We start from the raw sequence: 26,522 nt of genomic DNA, 5'->3' as shown, positions 1-26,522 counted from the left end.
TAGCCCCTAGACTTGTTAAACCCTTAGAGAAAACAAGAAACGTTCGCCAAACATCGAAACACGACACAACTTAAATTAAACGCGCCAGTATAAATGTTAATTACATATCACAAATAATGCATTACAGAAAATAAACTACGCATTATACTATACAATATGTACATTATGTGTACATTATGTGGATCGACGACCGAGTTCACGTTCACCAGCACTTCAAAGTCCCCGAGTTGAAACTTTCAACTCACCAGCGCAACCTCTTCTACCGCCGCGAATGCAAAATCTAATGATTGGAACTTCTGACCAACAACGGGCTTTTAATTCGGCAGAACATTTAGGCACAACGCCAACTGTTTATAACCACAAAATAATACACATGTTAATCTTAATAAGCATTATATGACATATACTGTACATTACCGATCACATATAGTGCATTATACAATTATACTTATACATTACATGTACACTTTAATCCAACTAACAAGCCAATATGAAACCACACGCTATAGGGATGGCTCTAACTCGCGGTCCTACGTACAGGTTTTGTATGTCACACTATACCACACCCCTAGCCCCCAGAATTGGTCAACCCTATGAAAATGAATGAACCATAGACCCAACAATTTCGAACACTGCCAAACTTGTTTAAACCATGCTACACCCTATCCCCAATCAAGGCAAAAATCAACATACTGCATGTGAATACTGTCACACTAGTTTAAACCATGCTACAACCTATCCCAAGCAAGGCAACAATCAACATACTAAAGGAATGCCTCATACAATACTAAACCCCTAGGTCCCATGAATTAACAACCCTAGGGGAATGAATGAACCCTAGCCACCACATTATCATAAATCGTCAATCATGTTTCGATAAAAACGCAAGGAGGCACGCAAACATGAAAAACGATTTTGCTGCTGTACACCGTTTGGGATATGCGACTGATTTAAAAAAAATTGAAAACATCCGAACAATAAACATGAGCAGAAACCGTTGGATTACCTTCTTCCATCATTAATCGAAAGACGTCGACGGTTGATGCAAAGCCGGCAACAAAAAGATATTTTCAAAATCGAACTCTGTATGCGTTTGATTCAAAGTCGAGGAAGCTGTAAACTAGAATTTATCGACGGGTTACAGAAGCTAAATAAAACGTGCATTGATGGAGAAGGAAGAGAACGAAATCTGAACGAAATTTGTTGAAAAACCGCAGAGATCCTCAACGGAGGAAATCATAGACTTTTCCATAACCAACTACATTAGTGATTCTCTATTTTGCCCTTTTCGAATTAAGTAATGATTAAATTTAATATATTCAGCAAATGATTTAGACCATTGGATTACCACAAATCAACGCATAAGATGTAGAAGGAAAAATGAGAAATTATGGGAAAAGAATTTGAATACAACTCGAGAGAGGGAGAGAGAGAGATGTATATATATACTCCGCATGAATTAGTATTGTACCAATAATACCGCATAATTGAGAGGCTAATTATAATGAAGATCTGCTCTTTCTTTGTGAGCTTCACAATATCAGATATGCCTCTAAACTGACAATGGATTGAATTATAATACGAATCCCATCACAGTGAATGACGAACAAATGCAGGAATGTGAAATTTTATCACCCGATCCCCGCAATATCAAATAACATACTTAGGCGGTTCGATTTGCAAGATTATATCCTGGGATTAAATATATATTGTGTTTGATTTATGAGATTGAAACTCACAACTCAATCTTAGACGGATAATCATGTGATAATTAGTCATAGCCATCCATCTTCAACTAAAATAATCTACAAGAGTACATCTTATAATTATTTTATCTAACAAACCTAATAACCACTAATATGTTTAACCCCAACAACTGTTGAACAATGTTCAACAGATGCTAACATCTCCCCGGTGACCTATTACAGTGTATGTTGTAGTCTTAACAAGGGGTGGATAAGCGGTTTTCGGTTATTCGGTTAACCGAGAACCGAACCGGAACCGGTCTGTTATCGGTTCGGTACCAGTTTTACGTTTTGCTCCAAGTCGGCTATCGGTTATAACCGATAACCGAATTAAATTCAATTTTAATTTCAATTATATGTTTATTTAACACTAGAAGAAATTATAATTTAGTTTCAAACTTTGTCACAATGGAAGAAATTGTAATTTATATCTAAATTTTGTCAATGTCTCGTATTGCAATGTCAAAAAAGTCCATTTTAATTTGTGTCACTATCAATTATAGTATAATTATACTTATAAATTTATATCTCAAAGTCAATAAAGTGCTTAAGCATTACTATTTTTAAAACATGATATGAACATAAGTACTATACTAATAATATATCTATACAGAGAGTCTAATTTTCCAAATTGAGACCTAACTAACTCTCATTTCCACAATTGTTTGCTGATTCACAAAGTACCATATTCTTCACTAGTTTCATTAAGCAGAAAAGTGAAAACAGAGAGACCTTCAATATTTCAAGCCAGGCTTAACATTATAGGCTGATATATTCCTGTTCTTGAGATCCTAAAACTAATCTCTCTATATCTAACATAATCCTCCAAGATTTTCCTCTGAACTCTGTTCTACTCATGTCGAAGCTCTAATTTTCGACAGCCTGAATGGTGGCCATAACTAGACTCCCATATTCTATTTTTCTCTCAAATCAATTTGCCTGGCATCAAATAATCACAACACCCTAACCTTAGGCCTGATCTCTTCTCTTTCAAGTTTCAAGTATGGTTTCGTGAGCCAATTGGCGGCCATCAATTCCGAGGATGACCTAATTGGTATCCCATCTACACAGAAACACTCAACATTTGATAGGACCCTCCAAACCCGAATCATACATTTTGTCATTTACATTAATATGTATGTAATTTCTAAGTTAAAGTATGCATGAAAATGCAAAAGATAAGATATACAGTTAAAATTGCTAATTGCACCATTATTTGTGTATTCTATTTACTATTAATCCATCTTTCAATATCAATAGTTACTATATAGCATTTGTTAGATTCACAAATAAAAGTTGCTTTGTTATAGTATAATTTAGCATTGGTAGTTATTAACTTTTATTAAAAATTGAATTATTAGTATAAGTCTATAATATATGTATGTGTGTGGGTGTCTGTATACATAAGAATTTTTTCGTAAAACGTATGCTAATAAAGGTTGCAATACTCGATTCTCATATTTCCAAAAGTTTGGACACTAATAACATTATTATCATGTCCAGCTTTCTTTAAGATATCAAAAAGTTCCAAGTCACGGGACAGAGATACCATAACACAGAATCAAGATATATGTGCAGAGGCACACCTACAATCTTCCTTACTTTAAATTTAAAGTTTTAACCTTACTCACTCTGGGTATTCAGTTTTCATCGTTCCACACAACAACAATACCAGTAGTAACAAATAGAAGCAATCTTTGAACAAAGACAATGACTATCCAAGAAATGAAGATGCTACTGACCAAGCTCAAGCAACCTAGAGATGAATGCATGGCCATATACAATTTCAAGAATAAAAAGATCTAGCACGTTCACCTAGAAGCAGAGCTTCAAGAAACAACGTCGATAAACACACGAATCTAGATAAACCACTACAAAACCCCCAAAAAATGGGTTCTTTCCTTATGCTCAAGTTTGGGACCTTGGGTAGAAGAAGGCTCAGCCTTAGTATGATTATTAGAGTACTATATTATTGCAACCTGATGGCTCAATGATGCTAAATATCTCATAAACGACAAGAAACCCTTCAGTGTGCCTTCCTCAATAGTAATCAGATTTCTCAGAGAAATTCACATCAGTAGAAATTCATTTCAAATGCTAGGATTCATTGATACACTGAATCAAACATTATTCACATTCGGAAATAAAATGATGGATCCCAACCAACAGTATACACATCATAACACAAGGAAAATAAAAATTATTGGAAACATAAAACTGGAGTCAATTAACCAGAAGTATCCACGGGTAAATCGGGTTTATAGGGTACTTTACGTTTAAAATAACGTAAATGTACCCATTTTGTTATCTCTTCCATATATGGGAAAAACGCCACCCACATTGGTGTTTTTTATTAGTGAAGACGCCACCCGCATTGGCGTTTTACCATTTAGAACCGTATGTCGTCGTATTTTATGTATGTATAGGTAAGTTCAAAAATGCCGACGGGGTTGGCGTTTCAGCTTTTAATTTGGCAATTTTAAAAAATACGGTATTATTAAAACCCGCCAATGAGGAGGGCGTGTTTAGGCGTGTTTGATGAAGTAGAAACGCCTAAGATATTGGCGTGTTTAAATTAAAACGGCAATTGGAAAAATTCTCGAAACTGAATCCAAATATGTTGAGGCATATAGCAACCACGAGTCTCGGCGTGCGTCTCCGGTGCTCCGGGGCTGCCAGCGGTAGCGGACTGCGGCGGATGTACCACGAGAGAGTGGTGGACCACTACGACAACCCGAGGAACGTCGGGTCGTTTGACAAGAACGATCTGAATGTGGGAACGGGTCTCGTTGGAGCGCCGGCGTGTGGTGACGTCATGAAATTGCAGATTAGGGTTGATGAGGAGAGCGGTAAAATAGTGGATGCCTGCTTTAAGACTTTCGGATGTGGTTCCGCTATCGCCTCCTCCTCCGTGGGTATGTCGATTGAATTGAATCGTAAAGTTCTATGCTTTCCGTAATATCACCTAAAAAATTGAATTTATGATTTGACATACTTTTGTGGATTGGTTAATTGATAAATTCGGAGCTGGTATTGAGGAATTAAAGATACCGAGCGAGAGAGAGTGGAGTTTGGTATGTTTTAGATTATGTGAATTGACCAGAGAATTGTACAAGAGGAATTTGCTTCTCCATAAAAAATCCAATGAAGGTGGCGTGTTTCAGAAAAGACGCCAGCGAGAGTGGCGTTTTTCAGTAAAAACGCCAATCAGGTGGGCGTCTCTTATAAAAACGCCAATCGGGTGGGCGAGACAATACAGAATGAGTCTTTTCCGTCGGCAAAAATTTGAAGGAAATTGCGAAGTATAAAACGCCAACATGGTAGGCGTTTTTGAGAAAAGACACAGTCCACGCAGGCGTCTATATCTGTTAAACACGCCAACATAGTTGGTGTTTTTTCACGTAACACGCCAACCAAGTTGGCGTGTTATAACTTAACTGTATTTGGAGAAAATACGACTAAAATACGACGACATTATAAAACGCCAACTATGTTGGCGTTTTTACTTATAAACACGCCAACCATGGTGGCGTTTTTCCCATTTATGGAAGAGATAACAAAATGGGTACATTTTCGTTATTTTAGTGGCAAAGTAGCCTATAAACCCGATTTTCTCAAGTATCCACTATAGCCAGAAACAAACTTAGGCAAAATAATATCATAAATCAGCAATAGAATGAAAATAATTTAGAAGATAGCAATTCCAAAACTTCAATTTCATATGAATCATCAATCAATTTCATAATTTTCATGTAATTCAAGCGGAAGTAAGATAATAACCCAGAAAATCCGGTATTATTGATAGGATCCGAGTCTAAAACACCAACATCAAATAGAAGATACCTTCTTCGCCTTCAATCAGAATCAGCGCGCTGCGACGCTTCCAATTCGAGGCGTTCTAGGGCTTTGTGATGGGCCCAGGTCTCGATCGTGAGATCGGGCTTCGCGCTGAGGCCAACTCCGAGAATGACGACAGTGAGGAAGCTGGTGAGGTAGCACGGAAGCTCCCAGTCCTCCCATTTCCGCGATTGCCCCGCCGGCTCCGGCGTCCGGTTGAAGGCGAAACCCTTAGGCCGCTCCTCGTGGCCCGGAGTGGTCCAGCGGCTCGGCCCGCCTCCTCCGCCACGGGTACGAAGCGAATGGGTCAGGCGAGATCGGAGAGTGGTTGCGGCGGTCGCGAATGGCTTCAACGGCGGCATTATGGTATGGAAAGGGAGAGACGGAGAGAGTGGTGTTTTGTGCTCGCTTCAATTGTTTCGGTTACGACGTCGTATGCAATCTTTTTACTCACTCAACTAGTAAAATTTTATACATTTTCAAACTTCAAAACATCAGTCTTGCTCTATCCCATTTGTCCAATAACAATACTATACTCTTTGCATGTTAGTCTTTCCTATAAAAAATAATTCATTTTTATTTTTGATAATTTATTTCTATCTAATGAGACGAATCTCATTTTTTTTATCTCTCTTACTTTATTAATTATAAATTAAAACTCATATTGTCCAAAAAATGTCTATTTTTATGGGAGGAAAGAAGTATTTTATTCCTTCCCCCACTAAATCTTCTCACTAAAAACATTCTAAACAATCTAGAACGGAGTGCATACGGTGGATCGATGGATCAACCAACAACAACACATGGGAATATATAGAGATGATCGAGAAGCAATTTCCTTCTCTTCACCTTGAGGAAAAGGACATTCCCATCGATAGGGGAATTGATACATTGATACAGACCAATCAACGTCACGCCAAACCCATAAGTCTAGAACCCACCGGTAACACAAGTAACCTCGACTCTGCCTCCATCTCGACCGCGCCGCAATATTGGTGCTCCAAAGTGTTTAATGGACTATAGTATTTAATTAAATATTTATTTCACAATATATAATTTAATTATTGAGTCGAACGTAATCATAAGTTATTTTCGGGTTTTCTTTGTCGGCTATTTTCTAGATCGCAAAAGAGTCAAACTGCATAGAGGCGAAAATAACTCTATAAATATATATCCTATTATGGAGTTATAATCAAGCAACAAAATCAAGTTTATATTTTCTTTATTTATATCTTGTTTTCCCCCTTCTATTTTTAAAAATATTTCAAAACCCTAACTACTACTAGGGTTCACTTGTTGCTACTCCAGAGAATAGCCGCTTGTTGCTATCCCACATCGCATGTCTTCTTCTGCTGGTATCACACACAAAATACATCAACATCAAATATCTTTTCATCCGAGAAGCCACTGAAAAAAGAGAAGTTCAACTCACGTTTTACAACTGTAAAGATCGAAACGTCGGACATGTTCACCAAAGCACTTACAAAGGAAAAAAAATCCAAGTTTAGAGAACTTCTTGGTGTTATGGAGCATATTTTCATTTTCTAAAAAAGTTACTCCCCCCGTCCGTAAAATGTTGTCTACATTTGACTTGGCACGAGTTTTAACAAATGTGAAAAAAATGAATGAAAAAAATTAGTGGAATGGGGGTTCCACATTTATATATTAGTTTTATAATGGAATGTGAATGTAATGAGTCAGTGGAATGTTGACTCTTTTTACCAAAAATGGCAAAAAAAAGTAAAGTGACAATATTTCGCAGACGGATCAAAATGACAAAGTGGACAACATTACACGGACGGAGGGCGACTGGGTGAGTATCTAGCATGCCTATACTTTTTAGGCCTATCAAATTGGGTATCCGCGGATATCCGATCCGAAAATTTCGGGTATCCGATCCCGAATTTCCTAAAATCTAGTACCCGATACCCGATCCGATTTTGATTTTGGGTACCCAGATACCCAACTCGGGTATCCAGTCCCAATTTCAATTTTGATATTGACTTTTTTTTAAATATTAACTACAAACTTTTAGAAATACATGTTACATGTAGTTCGCAATAATACAAGCTTGAAGTAGTATTTAAGAGAAAATAACTACAAACTTTTAAAAATTCAAAATTCATAAATTACCCATCACAATGATCTAATATTTAATTACTTAAATTTTTAAAAATTAGAATTAATACATTATTTTAAAACCCTATGACTAGTTAGAAATTAGAATATAAAGCGGACAATTGGGTTCTTGAGATTATAATAAGTAAGAATATCCTCACTTCCTCAGCCACTATTACCTACGAAAATTAGAATAAATACATTATTTATTAATTTTTTAAAAAAATCGGGTAATTCGGGTATACCTGATCGGATATCGGGTAACCTGATATCCGAAAATCCAAAATTCTCAATACCCGATCTCGATCTGAAACCCGATTTTTCGGATTTCGGGTATCCAATTATCCGATTTTTTCAGGTTTAGATATTGGATATCCAATACCCGATATCCATTTTGACAGGCCTACTTTTAAGTAGTAGAGTTAAAAACTCATTTTGTAAATTGAACCAATTTCAATTAATTAAAATTTTCTCCCACAAAACACATCTGCAAAACAGATTTTAGAAGCAGAAAATTACACCACCATTATATCGGTCAAATATAAAATCCTAGCACCAAAGGATCCATCAGTAACTTGTAAATCAGGTTTAAGTTGAGAATGTTGATAATAGTAAATCTGTGCTTAAGAAACCATGTCTTGTTTCTGCCACACCATATACTGGATAAAGTTATTAGTAAACAACAACTACAACTTTTGCATACAATACTTGAATAGCACACAAACACAGAAAAATACATGGAAACATGTTTTTCATTTATTTTGACATTACCTATTGCACACAACTCATTATTCTTCAAAAGCCTGCAGACATGAAAAAAAATGGTTACATGACTTGGTCAAAGTCGATCATCAATCATAAATCATACTCCATTTGTAATAAAATGTAAAAGAAATTCTGTTAGCAAACCTCAGAGTGGTTTAGTTTGGGGCAAGCCCAAATCACATCACTTTCATTTTTGGGCAGCTTAGCTTCAACTTTCTCTAGCTGAGGCAACCCCAACAACTTGATCTTCTTTAAATTGGATCCAGCATATACAGGGATGCTATCCAGTTTCTCACATGTTTTCACCTCCAACGTCTCGAGACCACGGGTTCCATTTGCAGCATCTAGGGTGGTCAAAGAGGGGCAGTCCTCGACTCTCAAGACGAGGAGGCTTTGCGCCTGCATGGCAACTTTCTCCAGCTTGGGCAACCCGCACAGCTCCAGCTCGGTTAGGCTATCCAAGACCGCAAACTGATGACCTTCAAAGATGGACTCCAGACTATCACATGACTTGATGCTGAGGGTCTTCAGGTTATCGTGGCGCTCGTTTTCTGCTTCTGGATCTGTTGCTGTGGGTGTGGCAATCACGTACTCAAGCAAGGGGCATTCCCCGACTCGAAGCTCTGCCAGCGAAGGCGTCTGGCAGTTGATCTTCTGCAGCTTGTCGAGCCCCCATAGATGCAGGTGGCTTAGATTCTTCATCTTGGAAGGATTTTCATCTGCAAAAAGTTTGACAAGCTTGTGGCAGTATTTGATGTAGAGAGTTTTGAGGTTTTCCAATTGCAGAGATGAGGAGCATATCTCGGAGAGGTTTGGGCAGTATTCGAGATATAGCGTTTTGAGTGATTTGAAAGTCACGCTTTCGATGTCGCCTTTGCATATACTCTCCATATTTAAAACATGAGAAATCCACAGAGTCTCCAGCTCTTCAGCAGGATTCTTCGCTGGATCCCTCTCATTCTTCGCTGCCGCATCTGCAACACTAGTTTTCTGCTCATCGCCTCCAATTTTTGATGTATCTGCATCTCCTGCACCATTCTTCTGCTGATTGCCTTGGTTATTGGCTGCATCTGCATCATTCTTCTTCTCACCGCCTCCGATTTTTGTTGTATTTTCAGCAGCGGAATTCTTCTGATCCGCTAGATCTCCAGATTTTTCATTCTTCTGTTGATCGCCTTTGTCATCCTCAGGTTTGTTGCCTCCGATTTTTGTTGTATCCTCAGCCGTAGGATTCTTCTGATCGATTAGATCTTCAAATTTTTCATGTTGATCGCCTTTATCTTTTGCAGCGGTTTCATTCTCAGGTTTTTCTGCATCTCCTGATTTTCCATCTGCATCTGCTTCATTCTTCTTCTCATCGCCTCCGATTTTTGGTGTATCCTCAGCCGTAGGATTCTTCTGATCGGCTAGATCTCCAGATTTTTCATTTTTCTGTTGATCGCCTTTGTCATTTGCAGCGTTTTCATTCTCAGGGTTTTCTGCATCTGCATCATTCTTCTTCTCATCGACTCCGATTTTTGCTGTATCTTCAGCAGCAGGATTCTTCTGATCGGCTACATCTCCAGAATTTTCATTCTTCTGTTGATCGCCTTTGTCTTTTGAATTATCTGCAGCAGCGTTCTCAGGTTGGTTGCCTTCGATTTTGTCAGTATCTCCTGATTTCTCATGCTCATCGTCTTTGCCTTTAGCAGACACACCCAAATTTTCATTCTTAGAATCATCGCCACCTGATTTTTCCTCTGCAGGTTGATCGGCTTGGCCTTTTCCAGCTTCATTGCCTTGGGCCTTAGCCGACGCTCCAGATTTTCCATCCGCAGAATTTTTCTCTTTTGCTTTCTCCGGAGAATCGCCTAAACCTTTCTTCAACTCACCATTCTTCGGCTGCTGGCCTTCTTCACCTTTCCCCTCCTCTTCCTTTTTCTCTGGAGCAGCAAAGACAAACTTGAACTCACTGCATCTCTCAATCCAACACGCCTTCATAGGCATGCTGCGCAAATCAAGCAACGACACCAAAAACGGAACATCCACCAGCACCACCAACTGAGCTTGCTCTATTAGAGGATCTACACTTTGTGGAAGCTTCTTGAATTCTCGGATCTCCAAACATCTCTCCATCGTCTCTCCACAAACTTTCTCCAAATAGATCTCCCTCAAACTCACCTCATCCCCGTAGGATTCCTTGCTAAATCTGCCCTGCATTTTGACCTCTACCTCCGAGGGATAAACCAGGAAACAGAATTTACTCAAATTCTCCATTAGAAACGATGGATTTTCCTTCAACAGGCGAATGAAATGGACTCCATAGATAGGCGTCGTTGCAGATCCAATTCGCATGTTCCAATTGCTCTGGCTCACTTCTTCTTGTTTGAATAACAATTTTTCACTTTCAACACCACCCTGCTCCGCACCTAGCTTCCTCAACAGCTCAACTCTATCGATGCTTTCTACACCACCTCCAACTAAATTTAAGTCTGATGGTCGAGGATGATCATTGCTGTAGCAAGGTTGTGTTTCTAGAACAGTTCCAGAACAATCCAGAAGCTGAAGCTTTGAAACTTGTTCCACTTCCGGCAACTTCTTCAGATTACGACACTCCCTCACATGAAGTTCTTTCAGATTCTCGAGTTTAGACAGTGATGGCATCGGCGTTGGCTTCCCGATGCCTGTTCCGGACAGGTTAAGATGCTCGAGGTGTTTCATTTCGTCGAACGTTCCCGCTTCCAACTCCATCACTTTCTCACAACCCGAAAGATCAAGACGCTCCAGCTCTTTCAGGCACTTCAAACTGCCAACCTTCTCCAAGAGCTTGCATCCAGACAACAACAAAACACGAAGAGAGCTACGGTCGTTATCAAGGAAGGGGAGTTCCCGGACATTCGTTCCTGAGAGATTTAGACTTCTGAGGAGCTTCACATCTTTGAAGAACTCTTGTCTGACCTTTGTCAGATTAATACATCCCGAGAGATCTAGCTCTTGGAGTTTCTTGAGTCCTTCCACTGGTGGCACTACTTTGATCCTGAGGCAATTTCTTGCATACAGATATGTGGGATCGCCCAAGTTGGCAGGCAGCCGTCTGATCTTTGTGTTTGAGATATTAATGGTCACAAGGTTCATGAGATCTTCCAAGGACGGATCGCAGAAGCGTTCCACCTCTGCAGCTCCTGAAATGTCAAATATCTCAAGATTTTGCATTTTGTCGAGCTTGCGTATCCTCGGCAAGTTTGGGCAGCCTTTAAGCCACACAAATTTGAGGAACTTGAGCTGGTTGATTAGAGGGAGTGTCTTGAGGTTGGTCTTGGAGAGGTTAAGTATTTGGAGCTTTGTGTTGGTGTGGAGGCTCTTGTCCTCAAACTTCTCGAACGAGGTGGAGCCGGAAACGTCTAGAATCTTCAGATCTTTGAACTCTTTGAGGCTCCCCAACTCTTGTAGGCTCTCACAGCCTCTGAGGACGAGGAACTCAATTTGAGTTAGGGAGTAGAAAGACGTAGGCAGTGTCTTGACTTGGCCAAGATGAGACAAGTTTACTGTTTTGAGATTAGGCATGAGGGTAAAGAGCTTATCTGGTATATCATTTATCTGTGTATTGGGACCAGATATCTCAAGAACTATGAGCCCTTGAAGCTTCCTAGTAACCAATTCTTGAGGAGTCTGTGTGTCACTTTTCTGAGGAGATTCTCCCTCCTCTTCGTCGGGTTTCTTGTCAGGTTTCCTCACAAGAAAAGGCTCGAGGCTGGGAAGAAACTGGCAGCCTCGGAGGGCCAGGAGGCGGAGCTTCTCCATTTCAAGAATGGGAAGCTTGAAGTGCTGGCTAGTAGGATCGGAGAGGGCGAGTATCTCCACTCTTTCCTTGTGCTCCAACAAGTTCTCCGTGGGGCATTCCTCTTCACCAATGCGGTTGCCAAAGAGGAGCAATGCTGATATAACTTGTTTGTCGAGTTTGGTGTTGGTGTTGCTTATTGTTCTGATCATTCCATCTCCGAGCGCGACCATCCCTAGGCTCATGTCGAACGTGACACCAATCCCAGGGCGGACGCCACTGAAGAATTCCTCGTAGTCATGGATGTGGAATTTGAATGTGGTTGCACAGCTGGGTGCAATGAAGTGGGCCTCCTGCTTCTGCAGGAGGCCGCAGTCCATGAGCTCCATGAAGACACGATGGCCCTTGTGGTAGGCCTCATGGACACGGTCAAAGGGGCCGAGATGGCCCTCCATGATCCAGTAGCAGATGAGCTCATTGAAGTTGACTGGCCTGTGTCGATACATGAAGTGGTTCTCAGGCGTGTCGGGCCCATAGCAGTCGATCAGGACGCTCTTGGGAAGCCTCTCCTCGTATCGTTTAATCAACACATCCAACAACATGACATCTTTCTCTTCGTTCTTGATCGTAGCTCTATCGTCTCTCAACTTCTGCAATCCCGGCTCGCCCTTCCTACCGAGATAGCTCACGATTCTGCTTATCAAGAGAATCTGAGAGGGAAGCCTCTCGCTCCTAAACATGAAATAACGAAGTAAATCTCCAACTTCTTCAACTCTTTCCGCCTTCATTGCTCGATCAGCCAACTTCATGGATCTCTCCCAGCTGAAAGGCTTCAGCACCACCACATCCTCCCCTGTCTCATGCTTATCATCATCATCTCTTACAGTTTTCATAACACTGTAAGCTGCCAAGGCACCTAACTTCACTCTCACCACCTTTTCTCCAGCAGATAACTCCAAAGCAAAATTCTGTTTTCTAGCATCATCGACGACCTCTCCTTTCATTCTACTCCCATCATCATCCAACACAAAAAGAATCTTCCTATCCTTGACCTTCTCAACGATCCATTGCTCAATACTCTTGACTTCCTTATCACTCACCCCCTTTTTTTTCATGGCCACAGTGCTCTTCTTCTTCTCCTCCGCGTTCTCAGCCTTGGCCTCCTTCTCCTCCTCCGCGTTCTCAGCATTGGCCTTCTTCTTGGCCTCCTCTTCTTCAGCCTTGGCCTTCTCCACCTCATCCTCGTAATCAGAAAGCACAGACAGCTGATAAGCAATGCTCTCTTGAAGGCTAGCATCATCATTGTAAATCCTGTTGAGGTACACCCAAATGGCGTAATCAAAATCGCGCTTTCTCACTGCAGTATTTGCTACTTCTCTTGCCAACCATGTTTTCCCAACTCCTGCTTTACCATACAAAATCATAGTTTGTTGCTTATCCATTCCACACAATTTTTTGTGTATTGCATTCGTCTCATCTTGTTCAATGGGCTCCTCCAACATCCTGCACAGATGAAAACCTATGTTAAAAATATGCATTTCTAATAAGCATTGGGGATGTATTAAGTGTGTGTTTTGGGAGGAAGAAAAATGGATTGCTACTAATTTGGAAACTGAAATGTTTTAACTATCCTATGATAATGCTAATATAGTATCGGGTAATTGCAAATTAATAAATTTTTTTATTTATATTTGCAATCAAATTATTGATTTGTTCTTACTTTGCATGATCAAGATTTTGATGTTAAATTAGAGCATGATGGTTTCTTTACGTAACACTATTGGAGGTCAATGAAAGCAATGTCACATTTTAGATCGCGAAACTACATCATATCACCTGAATTAAATATACATTTGTTTAATTATGATTTATATTAAGCTATATTAGAGCCAAAATTTTAATTGTTTGCCAAGTCGAAACAAATCAATAATTTGACAATTTATTAGAGGATTTCAAAGCTGGTATACAAAATCTGAATAGAATTTACAGACAAGTACCCTTTTGGAATGTCCACTTTTAGTGGATTTAATAACTCATTTCTCTCGTATTTTATTAAGTATAAAACTATTCTCTCATTCTAAAAAATAGTCCCTTTTTGCTATTTGTTCCGTCCCCTAAAATTAGTTCAGTTCTATTTTTGAAAATAATTTCACCACACATTACACTAGGAAAACGTTATGCTTATAATATATGTAAGCACCTTACATGAGTATCACCTCCGTTTACCGTATGTTTAACGGTGTTTGCTTTTTTATATAGTATTAAGTTTGATGCTAATACATTCAAAAAGTTATTGACATTTTAAATTTTTAAAAAATTAATAAAAATCAAAGCTCAATTTATTCGTTTTCTCTACAACGTTAAATAAATAAATAAAATAACAAATCGAACCTTGATTTTTATGACTTTTTTAAAATTAAAAATATCAACAATAATTTTTAATATATTAAAATCAAACAAAATATTATATAAAAAAACAAACAATAGTAAATATGTTCAAACGATGGTCATGCTCACATGAGTATGTAACATATTATTCCGCATTATACCATATGATGTGGTTTCACTAATGCTTCTTATCCATCCTACACCATTTGTCTCAACTACTCTCTTAAATTGCTAATTTTGAATTGAAACTCATGTCGCCTAAAATTTTTATTATAGAAGAAGAAAATTTATTAAAATAGGATTCATATTTCATAAAATTTTCACTCAATTTCCTTTCCGTTATTGAAATATATGTGCCCTATCAAAGTGATGCATTTATTTGTGAACGAAAAGAGTATACATTGATTTAACTAATATAAGAATTTAGATGAAAAAAATTATGAATACACTTTACATTAGATGAAAAAAATTATGAATACACTTTACATTACACATCTGTTTTAATCTAAAAATAATTAGTCGTACTAAAGAATCTATGTGAGGATATTACCTAATAAAATAAAAATTAACACCTCCGTGACTCTGTAATTGGTCCTAATTTGATAAACTCAAAACTTGTTTGGCAGGATTATATCTTTATCTCGAGATATCTTTGTAATACATTTGATTTTATTTAAGACTTAATATTACAGTCCTCGGAACACAATTTTTATTGTACTATGAAAGCTTCTAGTATGTTTTGAACCAGTCAAAAAGTTTAAACATCATTCTACTTATAAAAGTTTACAAATAATTCATCCGTCCCACAATAAGAGTCATGTTTTGCAATTTCAATCCGTCCCACAATAAGTATCTTATTTCATATTTATCGTAAATGGTAAGTAGGCTTACATTCCACTAACTTATTTCACTAATATTTTATTATAAAATTAGTATATATAAGTGAGGTCCATATTACACTAACTTATTCATCCCAATTTTTTTTATATTTCTTAAAACCCGTGTTATAACTAAATAGGACTCCTATTCCGGGACGAAATGAGTACAACACAAATTAGAAAAAATCACAAATATTAAAGAAAAATACAAAAAAGACATTCTTGTACTTTTAGTTTAAATGCAATTAAATTACGTAAAAATGCTAAACTTTTTTGTAACATAAAATTTGGTGGTGCGAGTAGTTTCTTACTTGATAATCTGAAGGAACTCCTTGCAATTAAATAAGCCTTTAGGTTTATTAACTTGGCCTATCATCTCTTTGGCATTTTGGTGTTTGACATTTCGAAGAATAGCAGTGAGTTGAACATCTTTGACACCAACTAGGCCATCTTTGCTGAGGATATCGAAAGCTTTCTCGAGGCCATTGTTTTTCACCGCGACGATGGCTCTACACCAAACCAGACACATGATTAATACTTATATATAGTACCATGTGATCAGTTGCTAACTATTTGCTAATTGCAAACTGCTAACTATGGCAACCGCTTATATTATAGATGTTAACACGAAGACAATTTGTATGTCTAACTAAATAACTCCTAACTATGTCAACAACTTATGTTATACATGTCAACACGAAGGCATTTGAATGTCAACTAAATTTAGTTGACATCTATAACATAAGTTGTTGATATAGTTAACTGTTAACAATTTAAGATAGTTAGCAACCTAACAGGATCTACCATTTGCATACTGTATACTAGTATGACATTATGTTTGGGATGAAATTTGACTACTACTTACTTGACAATGTAGACAAAGCCTTCACAACTAAACAAGCCTTGTTGATTGAATTCTTGAATAATCTCCTTGGCTTTTTCCTCTGTGATTTCCGAACCTCGAGCATTGACTGCACGCTGAAGATGGCCGTATTCAAGGGTACATTGTCCATCTTCACGGGGGCAGAGGACGTGGAAAGCGTCCTTGAGCCCTTCGTCGCCATCCTTCTTCAAGGCATTTTCGAATTCACCCATCTTCCCACTATCACTCATCTTGCTAACATTAGGCTCTTCACTTGGATTTTGTTGACTCTTCCCATTATCACTCATCTTGCAACCTTATACTTACTGAAACATCAAAATTATCCAATTAGTATCATGCAAATTTTTTGAGTATGTGGATTAATTAATTCATATGGACGAAGGTTCAAATTAAGTCTCAATTAGAACAAAAAATTCAAGTATATTTACAAATAAATACAAATTCTTAGTTCAAAAGTACTTTAACACATGAACCTACTTGTGTAAACTTGCTCAAAACACAAAAAACGTAACAAATTAAATAACACTAGTAAAGAAAACCTGAAAATTGCAGCCACAAACTTCTCTTGCAAAGATGTATAATGAAAATGATTTTTCCGACAATATTACCTCGAAACATGAGGTCTTTATATAGATACTTAATTAGATTGGCAGGATTGAACATTAAATTAAAGTTATTCTTCACCAATTCAACCAAGCCAAGAATCGTGAATATCTCTTTCTTGCAATGATTTCTATACTCTTTAAATGTTAAAAGTAAAAGAATTTTGACACTTTTGTGAAATCTAATCTTTTTCTTATCCGTCTTCAACTTTATTTATTTGCGAGTCATTATAGTGTTATGGATTAACAAGAGATTAATTCACAAGAGCACAAAATTCAAATTCAGATAAAAAAGAAAGTGCCGACAATATCAAAAAAGATTAATAAAGCCAAATCCTAATTGAGAAGTTAGGATTTTTATCTCAACACCTTAGGTGCACTCAAGAGAGGGCTTAACCGAGTTTAGCGACTTTCCTAGTAGTTAATCAAGATGCATATAGGTAAATACTATCATTGAGTGAGTTCGACGTCTTTCTATTGTGATTGGTCTAAAACTCTACATTTTTCAACTTGTTTCAACTCACTTAGTTTCTTTTCAATTAGTTCATATATAGATAAAAACCTAAAAACACCCTTTCATAGTCTAAATAGTACTCCCTCCGTCCCGGACTACTCGCACATTTCCTTTTCGGCGCGGAGATTAAGGAATGAGTGTATAGCAAAGTCAACAATTGCGGCTGTAGGTGATAATTTTTACTAAAAATGGAAAGAGTGCAAATAACTTGGGACGCCCAGAAAGGAAATAAGTGCAAGTAGTCAGGGACGGAGGGAGTATTTAAAATCCGAACATGGCACCTGGCCTGTAATTTAGTCTCCGTGGATTCAATAATTAATTTTAACTTTCCGCTTATTACTAAACTCCATACACTTGCAGGTGATTTTTCGTTCTAAAAGTAGTTCGATTCACATATCTAAATATGACTAAGGAGAAATACACTAGATGAGGTAAGTTGAAAGATAAAAGGAGAAGCAGAATAGATAAATAAATTGAATGACATCTTAGTTTAAAAATAAAATTTTATTGAGTTTAACTTGATGACTAGCTAATCATTAAATTTGCAGATATCAAAATTTTCTCTTAAACTTTCATATAACATTATGGTTTTGCATATTAGCTTTAAAATTCACCTTAAATTACTAAACTATTGATTTGTTCTGATTTTGCAACCAATTACGTTTTGGCTAACATAGCTTCATAACCTACTTGCGTGACACTATCGAACGTCATCCATAACAACATCATATTTTAAATAGTGAAACTATATCATATTATATTAAATTGAATAATTTCATTAGTTGGATTAAGATTTATATTAAGCTATAGTATAGAAGAAATATTGATTGCTTGCAAAATTTGAGTAAATCAATAGTAAACTATTCTTTTCTATATTATTATCTTAAATTATTTCCTAATGTTTTAAATATTGAAACTATATCATATTATATTAAATTGAATAATTTTATTTGTTGGATTAAGATTTATATTAAGCTATAGTATAGAAGAAATATTGATTGCTTGCAAAATTTGAATAAATCAATAGTTTAATATTCTTCTCTACATTATTATCTTAAATTATTTTCCTAATAGATGTGCGTATTATTTATTTTTATAATAATAATGTAAAATAACTTAAAAGAAGAAAAGGTCTAGTGTTTGGGACCCTATCACTTTGGAACAATATAAATAATGTGGGGTGTCCCAACACTTTGGAACAATATAAATAATGTATACACCACACAATACTTTTCTCTTTTTTTATTTAAAAAAAAAGAAAAAGAAAAAGAAAAAGAAAAAGTAAAGGAAAAGGAAAAGGAAAAAGAATAGAGGTTGCAAATGGTGGTGAGCGTTGAACATGAGCATGGTTTGTGTATCAGTGTATGTGTGATGAGATAATATTTTTTCAATGCTAGGGAGAATTGGAAGTAACTAGGAATATTATTTTTGGGAGAACAATCGATACTCTTGTTGTCCCACGATAAAAGTCATATTTTGTCATTAGTTCGTCCCACAATAAGAGTTATATTTTACTTTTACCATAAATAGTAGGTAGTTCTCACATTCCACTAACACACTTCATTCACATTCTATTATAAAATTAATATAAAAAGTGGACGTCATATTCCATTAATTTTTTCAATCCACTATTATTTACATTTCTTAAAACTCGTACACACACCAAATGTGACTCATATTGTGGGACGGAGAGTATATTTTACTGTGCTTCTAATACATCAGCTTATTTGATATGGACGATGACGGATCCAGCCCAGGCTAAGTTGCTGCTCCAGTGGGAGCTTGGTCGATGATGGACCCATAATCCTGTCGTGACTGGTGCTGAAAGTGAGTTTCAGACACTGTTCGTAAGATGAAATTGTACGTTGTGGAAGAAGCGAATCTATATGGAGCTAAAGTGGGCAATTTAGTTTTTAAGTTTCGGCATAAGTTTTAAGAAAAACCTATGCCGAAACTTAAAAATCTCTTTGTCTCAATAATTGGACAATTATTGAGAGACAGAGGGATTTTTATGTTTTTAAGTTTCGGCATAGGTTTTAAAAATGTAAAAAAAATGAATTGAAAAGAATGCCTCACTTATAGCAGAACGGATGGAAAAAAGGAGTAAAAGGAAACTATTGCTTTTTATAATGTTAACATATACTCCCTCTGTCTCTAATAATCTGTCACCATTTGACCTGACATGGTTTTTAAGAAATGTAATAAAAAGTAGATTGAAAAAGTTAGTTGCACGTGAGTCCTACTTTTATATACTCCCTTAGTTTGAATGGGAATGAGTTAGTGGAATTTAGTCCACTACTAAAAATAGTAAAGGTGAAAGGTGATAAATTTTTAGGGACGAATGAAAATTGAAATAAGTGACGAATTATCAAGGACATAAGGAGTAATAAGAAGAATAGTATAAAGAACCAAATGTATATAAGTAAAAGCATAACAAACTAGTCTCTATGAAAACTCCAAAGAAATTCTCCCTCGTCCCACAATAATTGTCACTCTTTTTCATTTCGGTCCGTCCCACAATAATTGTCATACTTCATTTTGACCATAAATGGTAAGTAGGTCTCACATTCCACTAACGCACTTCACTCACATTTTATTATAAAACCAATATAAAAAAATGGATCACACATTCCACTAACTTTTCGAACCAGCTTTTCTTTACATTTTTTAAAACCCGTGTCCACGATAAGAGTAACAATTATTGTGGGACTGAGGGAGTAAATAAAAAATAAAAAGAAATCTTTATCATCTAAAGATAAAACAGACACTAACTAAAAAAGAAAGCATATGTAAGTGTTACTACTAAAATTTCATTCGTAGATACCAGAAAAAAAGAAGGAAAGTATTAGTCACAGAAAAACAGAACAAGGAATTGAATAAGAGCATGTCATAATTACTGAACAACCTTGCATCTTGATCTCATTTTTGCCACAACCCTGTATTGAAATTGAGCAATGAAACATTATTCACAGTTGAGGGAAGAAAATCGAGTGGATTATTCCACTGTTTGTTGTTGTTCTCCTCAGCCCACCTCATCTTCACATCTTCAAGATCCAGCCCATCAATGTGTTCCATCATCAACCCTGCCGTGCTGCGATTCACCAGCCATTGGCACCCTGGTCTGTAGTCCACAAGCCCACCCGTGTAGTTTGTCCATCGCTTGTAACTGAGGCTCACGTTATGCAGCTTTATGTTGCTCAGGACTCCACCTTCTGATCCTGACAAGAACACTCCATTTTCAGAAGTTGCAGTGATGTTTATGAACCGCAGGTTGGAAATGGAGCCGGCACTCGAGCTGCTGTCTCTCGGGCAAGTTGTGATGTAGATAGGTTCTGCTCTTCCCCACCATAGTTCATCGTAGTACCTTGTGCTGATATTGATGTTCGAAAATGTAATGTCGCTAACATTCCCTTCATCACCACAAACATCAAGACTAGGTTCAGACACTTACAATATAGAAACAAGCCATCAATATCTAAACATACAACTACGTGACAGAATACACTTCTTTCCAAACACGACCAATGCTATCCGACAAGCTTTTTTAAGAAAAAGGGTAAATGGAATTAAATGTGAACAAGATATCTGTACCTCCATCTCGTATCTGTAGGGCGAGCCCTCTGTGGGATTCGAAAATGGTTATGTTGTCGAACAACAAACCTCTGAAAGCATACCAACTGGCACTTCCGAGTTTGATGGCTGAGGACTTGGTTCTAATCCAGCAGTTGGTTGCAGTGAGATTTTGGAGAGGGCTATTATATGTCTTGGGACATATAGCATCATCTCCTGTGTCTATGGTGCATCGTGTTATCAATGTATTGTTCGAGTCCTCAATGTCTATGCCATCATTGTTAGGCGTGTTGAAGTCCCCGTAGATGGAAGTGTCGTGGATTGATGTGTTTTGACATCGAACGATATGCAGGCTACAACGATAGGAACAACAAACATTTATTTGAAATCAGGCTAAGCAAGCAGAGTAGCTTCTTGTTTTTTTGTTAGTCCGTTTTCCAAATTCGCAACAACAGCTCAACCAATCTCAGTATTTTGATGGAAGTGAGCTCATATACAGAAGAACTGGTTCATATTCATTGAAATTTTTCCAGTGTTCAAGTTTTTATCAATGTGCAATTAGTGATTTCACACAACTTATCACAAACAGAATCAGCTCTCTCTCTTAGGGTTCATCTAAAAGATACACAAACAATTTTCTCTTTGTCGAGGTTCTAATTCACATATGTAATTCAGTAATTGAGTTTGATTATCGCAAAAAGAAGCAGCTTTCTCTATCAATTGAAGATCTATAACACAAAACACATGAAAATTTGAAGCAAGCAAAAAAAACGCAACGTACCACCAATAAGCAGGCTGATTGAAGCTGACATTCCAGATCCTCACATTTTGGCAATCAATAAACCCTACCAATCGCGGCCGGCACTCATCGCCTGAGCACGCGCCAGTGCGATTCCAGCTCACCATCACATTCTTCCTCTCATCGAATCTCGTCACGAACTCCAAACCCTGGCCGTTGATCTCCCCGCCGCCTGTGATCCCCACGTCCGATGCATTCTCCGCCAGCACCACGTACCACTTCTCCTGCTTCTCAGGGTAGTCCTGCAGCCTGGTGCCGCCGAGGATGGTGGCGTTCCAAGATACGTCCAGCACGACGCCGGATTTCAGGTAGAGCGTCGCCGTCAGGTAATTTCCCGGCGGGAAGTGGACCTGGCAGGTTCGGAGATGGCGGGCGGCGGAGGAGGCGCAGTTGTCGATGGCGGATTGGATCGCAACGGTGTCGTAGCGGCGGCCGCGGCCTGTGGCGCCATAGTCAGCGACGGAGACAGAGAGGTCGTCGCCGCAGCGTTGGAGGATGGAGAGGCGTGACGTGGCGGATAGTGATTGGAGGAGAATGAGAGCTATGATAAGATTAAAACTGGTGATTGGATTCATGAGGAAAATATTTGGGAGTTTACTGATTTTCTGGCAAATTTTCATAAATCCTTAGCTATTTTATTTTTATTTCAACATTATATTATAATCTTGATTAATTAATAAATAGGACATATAAGTATTTACAGAGTACTCTTAAAATATTTCTGCCAATTTTTTTATGTTATCGCAAGTTGATACTGATACATCATTATCCATGAAATTGATGTGCATAAATCTTGCAAGAAGTCCAACCTCAACAATCAATTAAAATATCTCTCTCCTAACTAACTTAAACTGTTACACACCTCCGTCGACAAAAAGTAGTCTGTACTGTGGATAACTCGAATTTTAACGTAAAATTAGTAAAGTAAGAGAGATGTGTAAAAAGTGGATAAAATGTTGTGGGTGAAAAATGAAAGCATTCTTGGCGCTTGATGCTGAATCTTAACTAATATATCAACTATATCTACTACTTGAGTAAATAATTTTTCAGCTGCCCCGACTGCTGAGAGGTTGCGCGGTCACAACAAGGTAAAAACTCGCGAGTTCAGCTCAAGAATCATGAGTATGTAACAAGTGGTATGTCTGGTTTACCTGAAATTCAAGATTTTGCATGAAAATTAGATCAAATTTAGTTCAGATAATTGTCTTGTGGCCTCTTCCTATATATATGTAACCATATAGCATCAAAATGCGATGCAATGAAATTTATTGATAAGAAATAACAAAGGGAGGCATCATCCATGAGAATGCAAACAGAGCAGTCTTTTTAATCAGCGCACTAGAATTGTTTGATGTCGATCTGAGATATTTCCGACCACTCACTGCCTATTATTACACGTTTTATGCAAAATTTCAATTCTATACTCATCTATCCTTTCTATAATAATCGTAAGAGATGATTAAATGATTGAAAAAAATTCCGATTTAATCAGGAAGCAATATGGAGATTAATAACCAAAACAAGTGTTGGTTTCTCGGATTACAAAGATAACTACCGGGCGTAATACAACCCAAAAGAAAGGAAAGGAAGAACTGAACTTAAAAATACAACGTATAATCGAAACTACTAAACCAGTGTGATTAGCCGAGTCGAGGAGGCCTCTTCCCGCAAGACGAGATACGCCCCGGTAGTGCTCTTCGGTTTGGCGTGTCGTCCCCAAAGGTAAAACGGCTACGTCTCTATTGATGCAGCACCGCAATCAACAGAGCTCCGGCGAACTGGATGGAGGAGAGGGCAGAGCTTCGACAGAAAAAACTATGCAGGGAGAGGGAGAGAGCTTATGATGCAGAATGCTTTTTGAATTGTGTAGTGATGCATGGAATGGCTGGCCTATTTATAGGCTCAGTCCACTGCAGGGGTGGCAATTCGTAACCGACGTCGGTTACAGACGTGTGGCAGGAGTGTGCCATCCGTGTGTGGAGCGTGTGGATTTCTCACGTGGCAACCGTGACTGTGCCTCGCTTGACGACGTGTCAAGCCACTTGGATTGCTGACTCGGCGGTGGTCCAAAAAGAATAGTTTGGGCCAAGCACCAAGCCCAAAGACCACCCAAAGACCAATTGCCAAGATCCAAGTCCAAGTCCAAGTCCAACAAAAAGAATAGTTTGGGCCAAGCACCAAGCCCAAAGACCACCCAAAGACCAATTGCCAAGATCCAAGATCCAAGTCCAAGTCCAAGTCCAAGTCCAAGTCCAAGTCCGAGATCGAGATCGAGATCGAGATCGGGATCGGGATCGGGCTCGGGATCGGGCTCGGGCCCGGGCCCGAGGCCCGAGGCCCGAGGCCCGCGGCCCGCGGCCCGCGCCCGCGACCACGAGCACGAGCACGAGCACGAGCACGTGCACGGGCACGGGCACGGGCTCGGGCTCGGGCGGGCGGGCGGCGGCGGCGCGCGCGTGTGCGCGCGTGTGGGCTCTTTCACCCATCTTGGTCCACTATAATTATTAAGTAACATAAAGTCACTTAATTTATACACATTAAAGATGTGTTAATCCTCCAATGTGGGATAATTAACACTAGTTAATTATTCCCTAAGCTCCATCTCCAAGCTTTAATTAAAAGCTAATTATGCCCAACTTTAATCCACTATTTCTCACTCACCGGAAATCGGATTTGAGAAAGTGAATATACTACATTTACCTACGTAAAATGTAGATCGACGCTATGTCATTTAATTTCACAAAATTAAATGTCTCGTCACATTTATTATTTGGTCAAAATCCATTGACCGGGCATATTTAATCCATGATTTTTTACAATCCCCCACATGAGTGGAAATAGCCGAATGCATATGCATGCAGACACAAGCTCAACCCTCGCGAGGTATATAAGCATAAGGATAGGTAGTTGTTGACTTTGAACCCTCCATAGTCGACACCATCGGATACACAGGCGGCTTAGTAGCGCGATGCTTTGAACTAATCCCCCACGGCGTGCACCGAGACAATGGTGTTAACACTTAAACACCTCAACCTCATCCGTTCTCACGTTTTGTGTCCATTGCGGTCTTGGACACCACTTTGGATTCATAAGTGCGTTTTTTATGAAGCGACCACACTTCGCACTTACGTAGGTGATTCTTAGTCAAGTACCTTGCCATACTTGGTCTCTTTGAGAATTCCATCTCTTTGAGATCCTTAAGAACCATTAAAAGTCATAGACTTAGCCTTTACCACGAGGCAAGTTCTCCAACACTCTATTGCTCTCTAGGGAATAGATATAGTTTGAGTGTTTTTCCATGAACTCTCATAGCTTAGTTGTCCCTTTGAACCAAGTTCTTGGGATCTCCAGTCATCATGGTTGGGTTACCACTATGACAATTCTTTAGTTTGTGGATTTCAAACCCATTCCCTCTAGCAACTTATTCATTTGATCACGGTTTAACCCTTTGGTTAGCGGATCCGCTAGATTATCTATTGACTTCACATAGTCAATTGTAATCACCCCTGTTGTGATCAAATGTCTCACGGTGTTATGTCGTCGACGTATATGTCGAGACTTACCGTTATAGAAACCATTGTTTGCCCTTCCAATAGCCGCTTGGCTATCGCAGTGAATCAGCACTGGTGGCACTGGCTTAGACCAACATGGAATGTCTTCAAGGAAGTTCTTAAGCCACTCGGCTTCCTCACCAGCCTTATCCAAGGCAATGAACTCCGATTCCATTGTTGATCGGGCTATACAGGTCTGTTTTGTGGATTTCCACGATACAGCACCACCCCCAATAGTAAAGACATATCCACTTGTTGAAAGTGAGTCTCTATTATCGGATATCCAATTGGCATCACAGTACCCTTCAAGCACCGGGGGGTATCTCGAGAAGTGTAGCCCAAGATTTTGAGTGTGTTTTAAATATCTCAAAACCCTCACAAGAGCTCTCCAATGCTCTTTGCTTGGATTGCTCGTGTAACGACTTAACTTGTTCACGGCACAAGCAATGTCAGGTCGAGTGCAATTAGTCAAGTACATAATGCACCCGATGACCCGTGCATACTCTTCTTGTGCAACGGGCTCGCCTTTGTTTTTGCTCAAGTGAACGTCGAGTTCAATTGGAGTCTTAACCGGCGCGCCATCATAGGCTTTGAATTTATTCAATATCTTCTCAACATAATGTGATTGTGTTAAGATGATTCCATCATTCGTTCTTAGAATCTTCATTCCAAGAATTACATCGGCTAGACCCATGTCTTTCATGTCAAAGTTTCTCTTTAACATGGCCTTTGTATCGTTAATTACTTGAGTGTTGCTACCCAAGATTAACATATCATCAACGTAGAGACACACTATAACATGACCGTTATTAGTGCTCTTGATGTAGACACATTTGTCGCACTCGTTGATTTTAAACCCATTTGATAACATCACATTATCAAACTTCAAGTGCCATTGCAATGGCGCTTGTTTCAATCCATATAGGGATTTCACGAGCTTGCATACCTTTTTCTCTTGTCCAGGTACTACAAACCCTTCGGGTTGTTCCATGTAGATTTCGTCTTCTAGTTCACCATTCAGAAACGCGGTCTTTACATCCATTTGATGAATCTCGAGATTGTGCAATGCAGCAATAGCGAGAAGCACCCGGATAGATGTAATCCTTGTTACAGGT

At 38.5% G+C, this 26,522-nt stretch overlaps 3 protein-coding genes across 7 annotated transcripts; all 3 read right to left on the bottom strand.

The window, feature by feature from the left end:
* Window positions 1-5,599: 5,599 nt before the first annotated feature.
* Window positions 5,600-5,944, bottom strand: LOC121749332. The gene has a single exon (XM_042143911.1). The coding sequence runs from the start codon at window positions 5,942-5,944 to the stop codon at window positions 5,600-5,602; it is 345 nt and encodes a 114-aa protein (XP_041999845.1).
* Window positions 5,945-6,840: 896 nt separating this feature from the next.
* LOC121747505 (putative disease resistance protein At4g19050) lies at window positions 6,841-17,055 on the bottom strand. 5 transcript variants are annotated; one of them, XM_042141556.1, is made up of 6 exons: window positions 16,980-17,055; window positions 16,354-16,676; window positions 15,800-15,997; window positions 8,610-13,725; window positions 8,472-8,503; window positions 6,841-6,931 (listed from the first exon to the last, which is right to left on the bottom strand). In XM_042141556.1, the coding sequence occupies exons 2-5, from the start codon at window positions 16,656-16,658 to the stop codon at window positions 8,489-8,491; spliced, it is 5,634 nt and encodes a 1,877-aa protein (XP_041997490.1). In that variant the 5' UTR covers window positions 16,659-16,676; window positions 16,980-17,055; the 3' UTR covers window positions 6,841-6,931; window positions 8,472-8,488. The 5 variants fall into 5 exon arrangements, with proteins under 5 accessions (XP_041997490.1, XP_041997492.1, XP_041997491.1 ...); XM_042141558.1 differs by having other exon boundaries at window positions 6,917-6,934; XM_042141557.1 differs by lacking the exon at window positions 6,841-6,931 and adding an exon at window positions 6,972-6,989.
* Window positions 17,056-20,277: 3,222 nt separating this feature from the next.
* Window positions 20,278-22,524, bottom strand: LOC121748751 (probable polygalacturonase At1g80170). Its single transcript, XM_042143242.1, has 3 exons — window positions 21,839-22,524; window positions 21,079-21,410; window positions 20,278-20,897 (listed from the first exon to the last, which is right to left on the bottom strand). Exons 1-3 carry the CDS (start codon window positions 22,474-22,476, stop codon window positions 20,407-20,409), a joined length of 1,461 nt encoding a protein of 486 aa, XP_041999176.1. The 5' UTR covers window positions 22,477-22,524; the 3' UTR covers window positions 20,278-20,406.
* Window positions 22,525-26,522: the final 3,998 nt, after the last annotated feature.

This window comes from Salvia splendens, chromosome 9 (genome assembly GCF_004379255.2).
Source record: "Salvia splendens isolate huo1 chromosome 9, SspV2, whole genome shotgun sequence".
In the NCBI taxonomy this organism is placed as follows: domain Eukaryota; kingdom Viridiplantae; phylum Streptophyta; class Magnoliopsida; order Lamiales; family Lamiaceae; genus Salvia; species Salvia splendens.
Note: the sequence above shows the minus strand (reverse complement) of the source record. Positions and strands in the feature narration are given on the sequence as shown.

Excerpts from the sequence above, each read along its gene's own strand:
- LOC121749332 (XM_042143911.1), bottom strand. The coding sequence starts at position 5,944 with ATGCCGCCGTTGAAGCCATTCGCGACCGCCGCAACCACTCTCCGATCT.
- LOC121747505 (XM_042141556.1), bottom strand. The coding sequence starts at position 16,658 with ATGAGTGATAATGGGAAGAGTCAACAAAATCCAAGTGAAGAGCCTAAT. Across the intron at positions 15,998-16,353 it reads GGCTTTGTCTACATTGTCAA|AGCCATCGTCGCGGTGAAAA; the intron begins GTAAGTAGTAGT and ends GGTTTGGTGTAG. Across the intron at positions 13,726-15,799 it reads GAGTTCCTTCAGATTATCAA|GATGTTGGAGGAGCCCATTG; the intron begins GTAAGAAACTAC and ends TCATCTGTGCAG.
- LOC121748751 (XM_042143242.1), bottom strand. The coding sequence starts at position 22,476 with ATGAAAATTTGCCAGAAAATCAGTAAACTCCCAAATATTTTCCTCATG. Across the intron at positions 21,411-21,838 it reads AATCAGCCTGCTTATTGGTG|CCTGCATATCGTTCGATGTC; the intron begins GTACGTTGCGTT and ends CTATCGTTGTAG. Across the intron at positions 20,898-21,078 it reads CCTACAGATACGAGATGGAG|GGAATGTTAGCGACATTACA; the intron begins GTACAGATATCT and ends GTGGTGATGAAG.